The sequence below is a fragment of the Gymnoscopelus microlampas genome, assembly GCF_963454915.1.
Source record: "Gymnoscopelus microlampas genome assembly, chromosome: 3".
In the NCBI taxonomy this organism is placed as follows: Eukaryota; Metazoa; Chordata; class Actinopteri; order Myctophiformes; family Myctophidae; genus Gymnoscopelus; species Gymnoscopelus microlampas.
In genome coordinates, this window is record NC_139940.1 from 880,727 (window position 1) to 892,605 (window position 11,879).

Sequence of the window (11,879 nt, forward strand, 5' to 3'; positions counted from 1 at the left end):
CTGTGTGTGCATGAATGTGCGTGTGCATGTGTGTGCATGCATGTGTGTGTGTGCATGCATGTGCGTGTGTGCTTGTGCATGTGTCTGGTGTGCGTGCATGTGAATGTATGAATGAATGAATGAATGAATAGAGCACCGAATTCTGACATAATTTACACATCCTACCTGGGTCGTGTTTTTTCCCTCATTCTGAATCCCATAGACGTGTTTAATATCGCGTCAAATAAGAACTGTGTTCCAAAAATAAACGTATGATCCCGGCAGTTTGATATTTGGATATGAAGCATCAACTGACGGTGAGAACACGATAATGTTACTTCTGCCCAATTAGTTATATTTCCGCCAGCAACAGACTGTATCAAATATAAGTGACTGACTATCATAAACGATACAGAACTTCCCTGACAATATCGCCGAGACAGTTTGTTTATTTTTGGAGCACACTTCTTATATGAGACGATTCTAAGATGACCCAATGTTAGTTAGACTTTACGACCCAGGGGATGAACGAGTGACGTCAGGACATCTGTACTGTATAAATACATTTTGTCTTGTCATGGGACCCATCTCTTACGGGAATATAAGACGCCAGAAAACATCAATAAACAATATCACATTCACTTCTTGGAAACAGAAAACTGCACAAATACTCTTTGTCCGTTTGTCCCATGATGTAAACGTCTTATTTTCAAAAAGTGTCTCTGTGTCTCTTAACCAAATCAAATCTAAGTTTTTACACTACACACTGTGCTCTATTACAGAGCACAGTGTGTGTGTGTGTGTGTGTGTGTGTGTGTGTGTGTGTGTGTGTGTGTGTGTGTGTGTGTGTGTGTGTGTGTGTGTGTGTGTGTGTGTGTGTGTGTGTGTGTTCTTACAGAGCACGGTGAGTGTGCGTCTCTGTGTGTGTGGGGACAGAGACACTAGGTTCTGGCTCTCACAGCCCAGCTCAGCCTGGTTGTCCTGAGGAGAGACCTGCAGTGACAGCACACTCCTGGAGGTGGCGCTGTCCATGTCCTCCTCCCAGCTGGTGGAAACCACCTCCCCGTTCTGATCAAATAAAAACATAGAGTGTTCATTTAACTCTGACATGGTACAGATGGAACCAAATGGACCCGGGACCACTTAAACCTACATTCTACTCTGGGAACATCGTTAGCCGATAATAGCAGATCTACAAGCTCATGTGGCGGGTTATGCGCTTGTAGATCGCTTATTCTGGGGGCGAAGAGATTTGACGTAGATAGAAAACATGTTGGTTTACTAAGGCTATGTTTAAGTGGTTAAAGTCTAACCTTAAAATGAACCCTTAGTACAAGTAAGGGTTACACGTTGTAAATAGAAAAATAGCAGATCTACAAGCCCACAACACACAGCAATGCAACGTGTTGTGGGCTTGAAGATCAGCTATTTTTCAGTGCATGAAACCAGTGCGCAACTTACCTTGGTCCAATCCTATCTCCTAATTGAAAAGGATCATGCTGTTCACTCCCCTTTTAGTATAATGGCCTCCCTAGTGTGACTTAGGCCAAAATAGGCCTTTTTTTTGGCCTAAGTCACATGGTTTTGTGACTTAAGCCTGACTTGTTTTGCCTAAGTCAGATTTAATCCTATTTAAACCTATTTAAATCTCTTATGTTACATAACTGACAGACAGTGTTATTTCTATTTAAATAGTCATAATTTGTTGTAAACATTTTGGGTGAAATGATTAAGAAATATCATATAGTTTTGTTTTGGATCAGTTTTTTATTTTTCCTGAAAAAAATGACTTAGGCCATTAATTTAGCAAGGCGACGATGCTGAACAATGATGACCAGTATGTGAGAGAGCTTGCACGTTCATCTCTGTTCCTGGACCTAAAACGACGTAAGGTCCCCCTGGCATGTGGCTCGGATCCTAGCTTCCTATAGGCTTCAGGAGGATCCTAGCTTCCTATAGGCTTCAGGAGGATCCTAGCTTCCTATAGGCTTAAGGAGGAAACCTAGTGGAAAGCTAGACAGTCGCTCTCCCGGCTTTGGTGTGTGGTCAGACTGGCCGGACTTAAACGATCTGTGCTGTTGGGCTGATGTTACCTTGAAGTGGGTTGAGTCTAACTCTGAGGCGATGGCTGTCTCAGAGGACTTTATATCTGACTCCAGTATCTCTGTCAGAGCATCTATGACTGTGTGTGGAACAGAACACCAACTCCCACTGACTAATGCGCGAGGTCGCCTCTTATGGGCACAGCAGCAAAGGCAGCGGCAGTATTGGACTGAACTGAGGTTGCAAGGGAAGGCTGCATGTCTCCCTGCTGCGGACCATTCTGTCTCTCATAGGGTTGTCCGATATTGGCTTTTTTACCGATAACCGATATACCGATATTGTCCAACTCTTAATTACCGATACCGATATCAACCGATACCGATATATGCGGGGATTATTGTGATTAGGGTAAACTCAAATTTCATATCACACACACCATATACAGTAAGAACTCCTGTAACTTATTTATAAAGCAAAAAAAAAAAAAAAAAAAAAAAAAAAAATTTTTTTTCAAAAACCGATACCGATATTTTCCCGATATCAATTTTTATGCTAATATCGGCCGATAATATCGGGAGGCCGATAATATCGGACATCCCTAGTCTCTCACTATGTGTTCAAAAATGTTGCTTTAGACGAATGCATTGTTGTCTTTACTCTGAAAGCGAGGTTGCAGGTTTTACCATCTAAACTTAACCTCTCCATCTGGTCTCCAGGCAACCATGCTCTTCACTGTATACATCATGGTCATGAACAAATAGCTGCAACCATGTCCCACATCTTAAATGGGTGCCATGTATACAGGGGACTCTACATAAGTAGGCATGACAGAATAGTGGATTTGGTATCAAAAGATATCACTTCTATTTTCAGGTCCTCCATCATGCTGTATAAGCATTCTACTGTGAAGCCGAGCATGTTTAGCCTGTGTGACGATGATTCTGTGTTCTGTAACATTTCAGCTAACACCCCTGATGTCATTGTTGTTAATGAAAAACATATGGTCAACAGCTTAGAGGAAGCCTTCCTAACCAAAGAGCTAAAATATCATCAGCTAGAGCAGACCATCTCTCAGCTAGGCTACAGATGTAAACTGTAGGTTTTTATCTTTGGTAGTCTATAGGACACAAGTTGGTTGTGAGGGACCTTCAAATGTCCGGCCTCTCCAAAAGGAGGGCTAAACAATTAGCAAGGTACTGCTCAATATCAGCTCTTATAGGAAGACGTTCAATTTGGAGGAGGCGTTGTTTCCTTTACCCATGATTGTTGTCTGCTGTGACAAGTATGTCATCTTTTGTCTTGTATAAAACTACATGCACTTTGTAAATGTTTTCCCTTTATCTGACTGCACTGGCAGTGTTTATGTCCTTTGTACATCCTGTGTGTGTGTGTGTGTGTGTGTGTGTGTGTGTGTGTGTGTGTGTGTGTGTGTGTGTGTGTGTGTGTGTGTGTGTGTACCTTGGTCCAGTGCAGGTTGGACAGAGGGTTTCCTCCCTGAGACACACACACCAGCCTCAACACTTGGCCTGATCTGACCTCTGACCTCTCTCTGTCAAACCCTACAATGACCGGAGACTGAGGAGGATCTGAGAGAGAGAGAGAGAGAGAGAGAGAGAGAGAGAGAGAGAGAGAGAGAGGGGGAGAGAATTATGCGTTGGGAAGTCAGTAGAGTTGGCAGTAGAACTCGGAGCATCGCTATCTGTCAGGACAGCATCGATAAATGGGCTCATACTCACACTCAAACACCCGCACGCACGCACGCACGCACGCACGCACGCACGCACGCACACACACACACACACACACACACACACACACACACACACACACACACACACACACACACACACACACACACACACACACACACACACACACACACACACACACACACACACACACACACACACACACACACACACACACACACACACACACCTAAAGAAGAGAGCAGAGGATCAGTTCCAGACAGTCAGAGAGCGGTGGGCTGATCCATAAAACTAAATATCACATGTTTAACCGTTTCATATGGAAACGCCCACTTATGACTGACTGACTGACTGACTGACTGACTGTAAAACAGGCTGTAAGGCTAGCAGGCTGTCTGGCTGGACCAACAATCTCTCCTGTACTCAGAATGTCCACCGCAGCATGGAGGTCTGACTCAGCACAGCTGTCCATCACAGCACTGTGCCACGCTGTGGTGGTTCCTCACACACACACACACACACACACACACACACACACACACACACACACACACACACACACACACACACACACACACACACACACACACACACACACACACACACATTCTATTCTGACACTTTAACACTGAACATGTTTAACCCATTAAGAGCGGGAACGCATCTGTGTGTCATTTATTCTTTTTCTTCTCTAAAAATAGCAGATCTACAAGCTTGTATATCTGCTATGCGTTCCCGGTCTTAATGGGTTAATATAGCACAGAGAGAGAGAGAGAGAGTTATAGGCAGTGTTTAATGCAGAAGCCATGACTGCATATAGAGGTCCTGACGTCACTCGTTCATCCTCTGGGTCACAGAATTATGTCTTTAAGGAGAATCGTCTCATAAAGGAATTGTTGTCCAAAAAGAAAAACATTGTCCCGTAGCTATTGTCAGGGAGGAGGCTCTGTATGGTTTATCATAGTCAGTCATATTTGATACAGTCTGTTTCTGACCAAAATGTTATAAATTCGGCCGCGGTAACGTTAGCGTTTTCTCACCGTTAGTTGATGCTTCAGATCCATAAGAGTAAAACCGCCGTGATCATTAGTTTATTATTGGGAAACAGTTCTAAATGACGCGATATTAAGGGGGGGGCGGGCAGGCAGACAGACAGACAGACAGACAGACAGACAGACAGACAGACAGACAGACAGACAGACAGACAGACAGACAGACAGACTCACAGTAGACTCTCATAGTGGTGGAGGTCTTCAGACCGAGGGGAGAAGCAGGGTTTCTGGCCAAACATTCCAGCTGCTTGCCGTTGTCTGAGCTCAGAGCTGTGACACTGAGACAGAGAAGAAGAAGAATTAAGGATGTGTGTGTGTGTGTGTGTGTGTGTGTGTGTGTGTGTGTGTGTGTGTGTGTGTGTGTGTGTGTGTGTGTGTGTGTGTGTGTGTGTGTGTGCGTGTGCGTGTGCGTGTGCGTGTGCGTGCATCAAACAGCGCGTGTTGTGGCTGGGGCCCCGAAAACATCTAAATTATTCCAAACATTTCACATTCTTTCACAATTATATCAAACATTTTCATAAATAGCAGATCAACACGTGCGTTGTGAGCTTGTGGATCGGCTATTTTTCAATTGCCAAAGTATAACATAGGGTTAAAGTTATTTAACCTCCATTAACTCATTTAGCAGAGGACCCCCTTAAACCCCCTCAAGGACCCCTAGGGGTCCCTGGACCCCACTTTGAGAACCACTGAGCAACCAAGAGAATCAGTGAAAATCCTCAGAACCTTTCAGGACTGTATTAAACTTGAACGTAACCTTAAGAAGAAGTCCTTCACAGTAACAGCTTTGTGTTCCACGTTCTCTATAGAGTGTTTCTATCCCTTTGATTAAAGCTTTCACTGCGTCACACCTCTGCCATGGAGGCCATTATATTTCTATTTATGTTTGTATCTATAAGGCTGTGAAAGACATACTCAGTATTAGTAAGTATTATAACACAATGCACAAACAATAATATACAATCATATGTACAGTAAACAGTTGGGGGCTGGGGGGTGGGGTCCTTTCCGGTGATAAGCTTAGACTTTTCACAGGGGCCAGTAATAACGCCAGTTACACATTGCAGCCTCCCGTAAGAGCTCTCTTAGAGATAGAGGTTTTGAAGGAGGGAAAGGAGTCAAACCTTTTTATGACACTTGGTAGGGTGTTCCACATTGTGGTGGCATGGCAGAAGAACACATTTAAGCCCTCGTTTGAGCTGAATCTGGGTTGAAGGAGATGAGTGGAGCTCCCTCTGGTGTTGTGCTTGTGAACGTCTTTAACGTTATTGAAGTAGTTTGACTGGGTCACCGTTTTAAAATATTTGAATTTCAAACATGAATGTATACTGTATTGGGCTGTGAGACCTTGAATGCTATGCAACATAGTGGAACAGCGGCACAGCCAATAGCAGCGCTGCAACGCTTGGACCAATGTTATCAGGGGGAGATGACAATTAAGGACTTATTACCTTAAAGATATAGACACCTAGCTGACTGACTGACTGACCGACCGACCGACTGCCAAGCAGCCAAGGCTGACTGCTTGGCGTCCCAGATGGATCACAGTCTGTCTTCCTGAACCACAAATGTAATTCTGTGTCTCGGACAAGAAAAGACCAGGGAGGAAAAAAAAGCTAATTGAATGGCGAGGCTTCAGTGAAACAGTCGACTGTGTGTGTGTGTGTGTGTGTGTGTGTGTGTGTGTGTGTGTGTGTGTGTGTGTGTGTGTGTGTGTGTGTGTGTGTGTGTGTGTGTGTGTAGAAACGTATTAAACCCACACAACACATTCCCTCAGAGGGATGAGAGAATATACTCTAATCAGAGATTGAGATACTGTAGCTCTGAGAGAGAGAGAGAGAGAGAGAGAGAGAGAGAGAGAGAGAGAGAGAGAGAGAGAGAGAGAGAGAGAGAGAGAGAACAGTGGAACAGGTAACAGTGATAGGAGTAAGACAGACGGTACAGCAGTTGTGAGTGTGTGCGTGTGTGTGTGTGTGTGCGTGCGTGCGTGCGTGCGTGCGTGCGTGTGTGTGCGTGTGTGCGTGTGTGTGCGTGTGTGTGTGTGTGTGTGTGCGTGCGTGCATGTGTGTGTGCGAGTGCGTACATACGTTACTTCAACATGCGTGTTGTGAAGCTTCTCTAATGAACCTGACGTGATGTCAACATCTGCAACTGTTAAGACCACTCCATCTGATAGAGAGACATAGAGAGAGAGAGAGAGAGAGAGAGAGAGGGGTGGACAGAGAGATGGATAAAGGATGGATGGATAGACAATGGATTGATGCATAGATAGACAAGGAATGGGACGCTGCGTTCATGATTTGAGACATTCTGTTCAAAACGAGCCACTCCTGGAAGCCAATATCAGCCAATCAGGATGGAACATGAAAAGTCTGTCTTGATCACATGACTACAGACATAATGTGTGATGTTTTGATCACATGACTACAGACATAATGTGTGATGTTTTGATCACATGACTACAGACATAATGTGTGATGTTTTGATCACATGACTACAGACTTAATGTGTGATGTTTTGATCACATGACTACAGACATAATGTGTGATGTTTTGATCACATGACTACAGACATAATGTGTGTTTTGACAAAATCTGTAAAAAAAAGAAAATGTGTTTCACACTGATCGTTCCAAGGAGCAGCTAACAGATTATCTGGTGAAGCATGAACTGACATTTATTTAGGGGGGCTGCAGTGGCTCAGGGGTAGAGTGAACTGGAAACCACAAGGTTCACAGTTCAATCCCGGGCTGGGGGGCTCCCCTAGAGTTAGTGTGGAAGTGTCCTTGAGCAAGACACTGAACCCCTAACTGCTCCTGATGAGCAGGTTGGTGCCTTGTATTGTTTCCTCCTCCATCTGTGTGTGAGTGTGAGTGTGTGTGTGTGTGTGTGTGTGTGTGTGTGTGTGTGCATAGATATAGAAACCTAGATACCTCATTGGCCTCTGCAGTTCATTGGAGCGACCTGTATCGCAATACCCTTGTATTGCTTCCGCCCCTGGTCCAAGGAAGTTTTTCCCTATTCGTGTGTGTCACAGAAGGGGGCGTTCAGTAGGCCTCTGATTGGCCTGCCGAACGTCCCCTTCTGTGACGCACGCGACTGAGGGCGGAAGCTGGTGCGCGCCCGAGATACAGACGCCTCAGAGCCAGAGGAGGCGTCTACCTTTATATGTCTATGTGTGTGTGTGTGTGTGTGTGTGTGTGTGTGTGTGTGTGTGTGTGTGTGTGTGTGTGTGTGTGTGTGTGAGAATGGGTGAATGTAATGCACATTCTATGTAAGGCAGGTGAACTGACCTTTACACACAGTGAGCAGGTGAACTGACCTTTATACACAGTGAGCAGGTGAACTGACCTTTATACACAGTGAGCAGGTGAACTGACCTTTATACACAGTGAGCAGGTGAACTGACCTTTATACACAGTGAGCAGGTGAACTGACCTTTACACACAGTGAGCAGGTGAACTGACCTTTACACACAGTGAGCAGGTGAACTGACCTTTATACACAGTGAGCAGGTGAACTGACCTTTACACACAGTGAGCAGGTGAACTGACCTTTATACACAGTGAGCAGGTGAACTGACCTTTATACACAGTGAGCAGGTGAACTGACCTTTATACACAGTGAGCAGGTGAACTGACCTTTACACACAGTGAGCAGGTGAACTGACCTTTACACACAGTGAGCAGGTGAACTGACCTTTACACACAGTGAGCAGGTGAACTGACCTTTACACACAGTGAGCAGGTGAACTGACCTTTACACACAGTGAGCAGGTGAACTGACCTTTATACACAGTGAGCAGGTGAACTGACCTTTACACACAGTGAGCAGGTGAACTGACCTTTATAAACAGTGAGCAGGTGAACTGACCTTTATAAACAGTGAGCAGGGCCTCTGGCTTGGCGTCGGGTGCGAGGCAGGAGACCTTGTACTGACTCCCTGCCACCCAGGGAGACGTCATGGCCGCCTCCAGGACGGGCTGGGCAGGAGGAACTGTAGAGGAAGAGACAGAGAGGAGATGTCAGTCCGTTCTCTAGATATATTATAACTCTGGGATGGCAGTCCGTTCTCTAGATATATTATAACTCTGGCATGTCAGTCCGTTCTCTAGATATATTATAACTCTGGGATGTACCATGACACTCGTGGGTGTTAAACCTCACACCAGAAGTTTGATGAAATACATTGCAGTGAACGGAGCCGGCTGGACCAGCTCATGAACTAACATTATTTCTCAACGAGTGTGACCTTTGTCATATAATGGGTTCAGTAATATAAAAGAATACATAATTATCACATGTTGTTTTCTGCTGTGTTGCTTTTCAATATGTACCCTGTATACTTGTATAGTGGTATCTAAAGAGCACAAAGTATGTTTCTGAACGGCCAAAGTATCGCGAGACTGTCCACCATTTCCCGTCTGGCAACCAAATCTCGCGATACCTCCGAGACAGAAACGAAACCTGCCGCAAACCAGAGGGACATTAAAGACTAAAACATCTCATCCACCAGCCCAGAGGAGACACAGAGGAGGACACAGAGAGGAGACAGAGAGGAGACAGAGAGGAGACACTAAAGACTAAAACATCTCATCCACCAGCCCAGAGGAGACACAGAGGAGACAGAGAGGAGACAGAGAGGAGACACTAAAGACTAAAACATCTCATCCACCAGCCCAGAGGAGACACAGAGGAGGAGACAGAGAGGAGACACTAAAGACTAAAACATCTCATCCACCAGCCTAGAGGAGACACAGAGGAGGACACAGAGAGGAGACAGAGAGGAGACAGAGAGGAGACACTAAAGACTAAAACATCTCATCCACCAGCCCAGAGGAGACACAGAGGAGACAGAGAGGAGACACTAAAGACTAAAACATCTCATCCACCAGCCTAGAGGAGACACAGAGAGGAGACACAGCGGAGGACACAGAGAGGAGACAGAGAGGAAACATTAAAGACTAAAACATCTCATCCACCAGCCCAGAGGAGACACAGCGGAGGAGACAGAGGAGGACACAGAGGAGGAGACAGAGAGGAGACACTAAAGACTAAAACATCTCATCCACCAGCCTAGAGGAGACACAGAGGAGGAGACAGAGGAGGACACAGAGAGGAGACACAGCGGAGGACACAGAGAGGAGACAGAGAGGAAACATTAAAGACTAAAACATCTCATCCACCAGCCCAGAGGAGACACAGCGGAGGAGACAGAGGAGGACACAGAGGAGGAGACAGAGGAGGACACAGAGAGGAGACACAGAGGAGGAGACACAGAGGAGGAGACAGAGAGGAGACACAGAGGAGGAGACACAGAGGAGGAGACAGAGAGGAGACACAGAGGAGGAGACAGAGGAGGACACAGAGAGGAGACACAGAGGAGGCGACACAGAGGAGGAGACAGAGAGGAGACACAGAGGAGGAGACACAGAGGAGGAGACAGAGAGGAGACAGAGAGGAGACACTAAAGACTAAAACATCTCATCCACCAGCCTAGAGGAGACACAGCGGAGGACACAGAGAGGAAACACTAAAGACTAAAACATCTCATCCACCAGCCTAGAGGAGACACAGAGGAGGAGACAGAGGAGGACACAGAGAGGAGACACAGAGGAGGAGACACAGAGGAGGAGACAGAGAGGAAACACTAAAGACTAAAACATCTCATCCACCAGCCTAGAGGAGACACAGAGGAGGAGACAGAGGAGGACACAGAGAGGAGACACAGAGGAGGAGACAGAGAGGAGACACAGAGGAGGAGACAGAGAGGAGACAGAGAGGAGACACTAAAGACTAAAACATCTCTTCCACCAGCCCATTGGTTCCAATACATTTAGCTCAAGACCCAAGAGGGAAATTTGATGTCTCTACCCGGAGCCAAACTAGTGAAAATAGCCCCTGGGGGGAGGATCTACAAGCTCACAACACATAGCATTGCGATGTGTTGTGAGCTTGTTCATCTCACTGCTTCTTATTTTTTTAACGTAATTCCTTGAAAATTACGTCACAACTAGGGCTGGGACTCGATAAAAAAAAATAATCGAATTAATTAGAGGCTTTGTATTGAATTAATCTAAATTAATCGTATGTTTAATCGCATATCAATATTTGACCTAAGAAGCAATTTCTTTTCAGTTAAAACAGATTTTGGTATATAAGTGAATCAATGAGTGAATACATAAGTTTAAGCAACAACAAATAGTTCTGCACACAACCGTGTTTTTATCCACGCTTCCATCAGAGAGTTTTTTAAATCTAAATTTCCCATCCACTGGGCCAAGCAAAGCAGTCTGATCGGTTTCTTGTCCCATTGCGTGCACTGGGGTGTGTTGGCTGTTGGTTGGTTGGTTGGTATGATCGGTACACCTGAAACTCGTCCAGTGAGAACTAAGCGATACATTTTTTTAATCGCGTTAATTTTCTGTAATTAATTACTCTAAATTAATCAGTTAAAGTCCCAGCCCTAGTCACAACACATGTGAGAGGAGGCACAGCTGTATTGTGATTACATATTTAGATAAAAAGTTGAAGCTCTATATTTCTGGTTGTTTCTTCTATGACAGCATTCTGACCACAGACAGTCATTTCCTGTGGGGACAGGAAGTAACTGGGCCATGAATTGAGGAATATGTCACCAACAAATCTACAAACACGTCATGGTCTCTCTGTCATCAGCTCCTCCACAAGGACGTCACGTCCCATCAACCACGTCGTCCCATCAACCACGTCCCATCAACCACGTCCCACACAAACCTGACGACGCTTAACGGAAAACATTCACTTCTTTACCCACTGAACGGCTGACTCTCCACAATTAGCAGCTCTACACGTATGCTGTTCAGAGAGGACTGAATACACATATATATGGTTCATATAAAGTACAGTAGGCTATAGACAGGTTTATATGAGAGATAGTGGCCCTCATTTATCAACGCAGCGTATAAACCGGCGTATATTTTTCCATATATTCGGCTGTACACCAACGTCGAAGTCACATTTATCAACGAATCCTACACAGCCAATCCGAGCGGACATTTGGTCCCAGCCTTGATAAATCTCACGTCTGAAAACGTCATTTAAATAACACGCCCTTAA

General features: G+C 45.2%; 1 protein-coding gene across 1 annotated transcript in view; it reads right to left on the minus strand.

Annotated features, from left to right (window-relative positions):
• nphs1 (NPHS1 adhesion molecule, nephrin) overlaps nucleotides 1–11,879 on the minus strand; it is a gene marked incomplete at both ends in the record, with an annotated part of 149,367 nt that overhangs the window by 62,802 nt on the left and 74,686 nt on the right. The window contains 9 exons of the mRNA XM_084048619.1: nucleotides 876–1,047; nucleotides 3,481–3,581; nucleotides 4,958–5,061; nucleotides 8,637–8,778; nucleotides 9,523–9,526; nucleotides 9,674–9,677; nucleotides 9,843–9,857; nucleotides 10,329–10,343; nucleotides 10,457–10,460. Of these exons, the coding sequence (XP_083904745.1) occupies nucleotides 876–1,047; nucleotides 3,481–3,581; nucleotides 4,958–5,061; nucleotides 8,637–8,778; nucleotides 9,523–9,526; nucleotides 9,674–9,677; nucleotides 9,843–9,857; nucleotides 10,329–10,343; nucleotides 10,457–10,460 (561 nt within the window). The remainder of the gene's footprint in view (nucleotides 1–875; nucleotides 1,048–3,480; nucleotides 3,582–4,957; nucleotides 5,062–8,636; nucleotides 8,779–9,522; nucleotides 9,527–9,673; nucleotides 9,678–9,842; nucleotides 9,858–10,328; nucleotides 10,344–10,456; nucleotides 10,461–11,879) is intronic.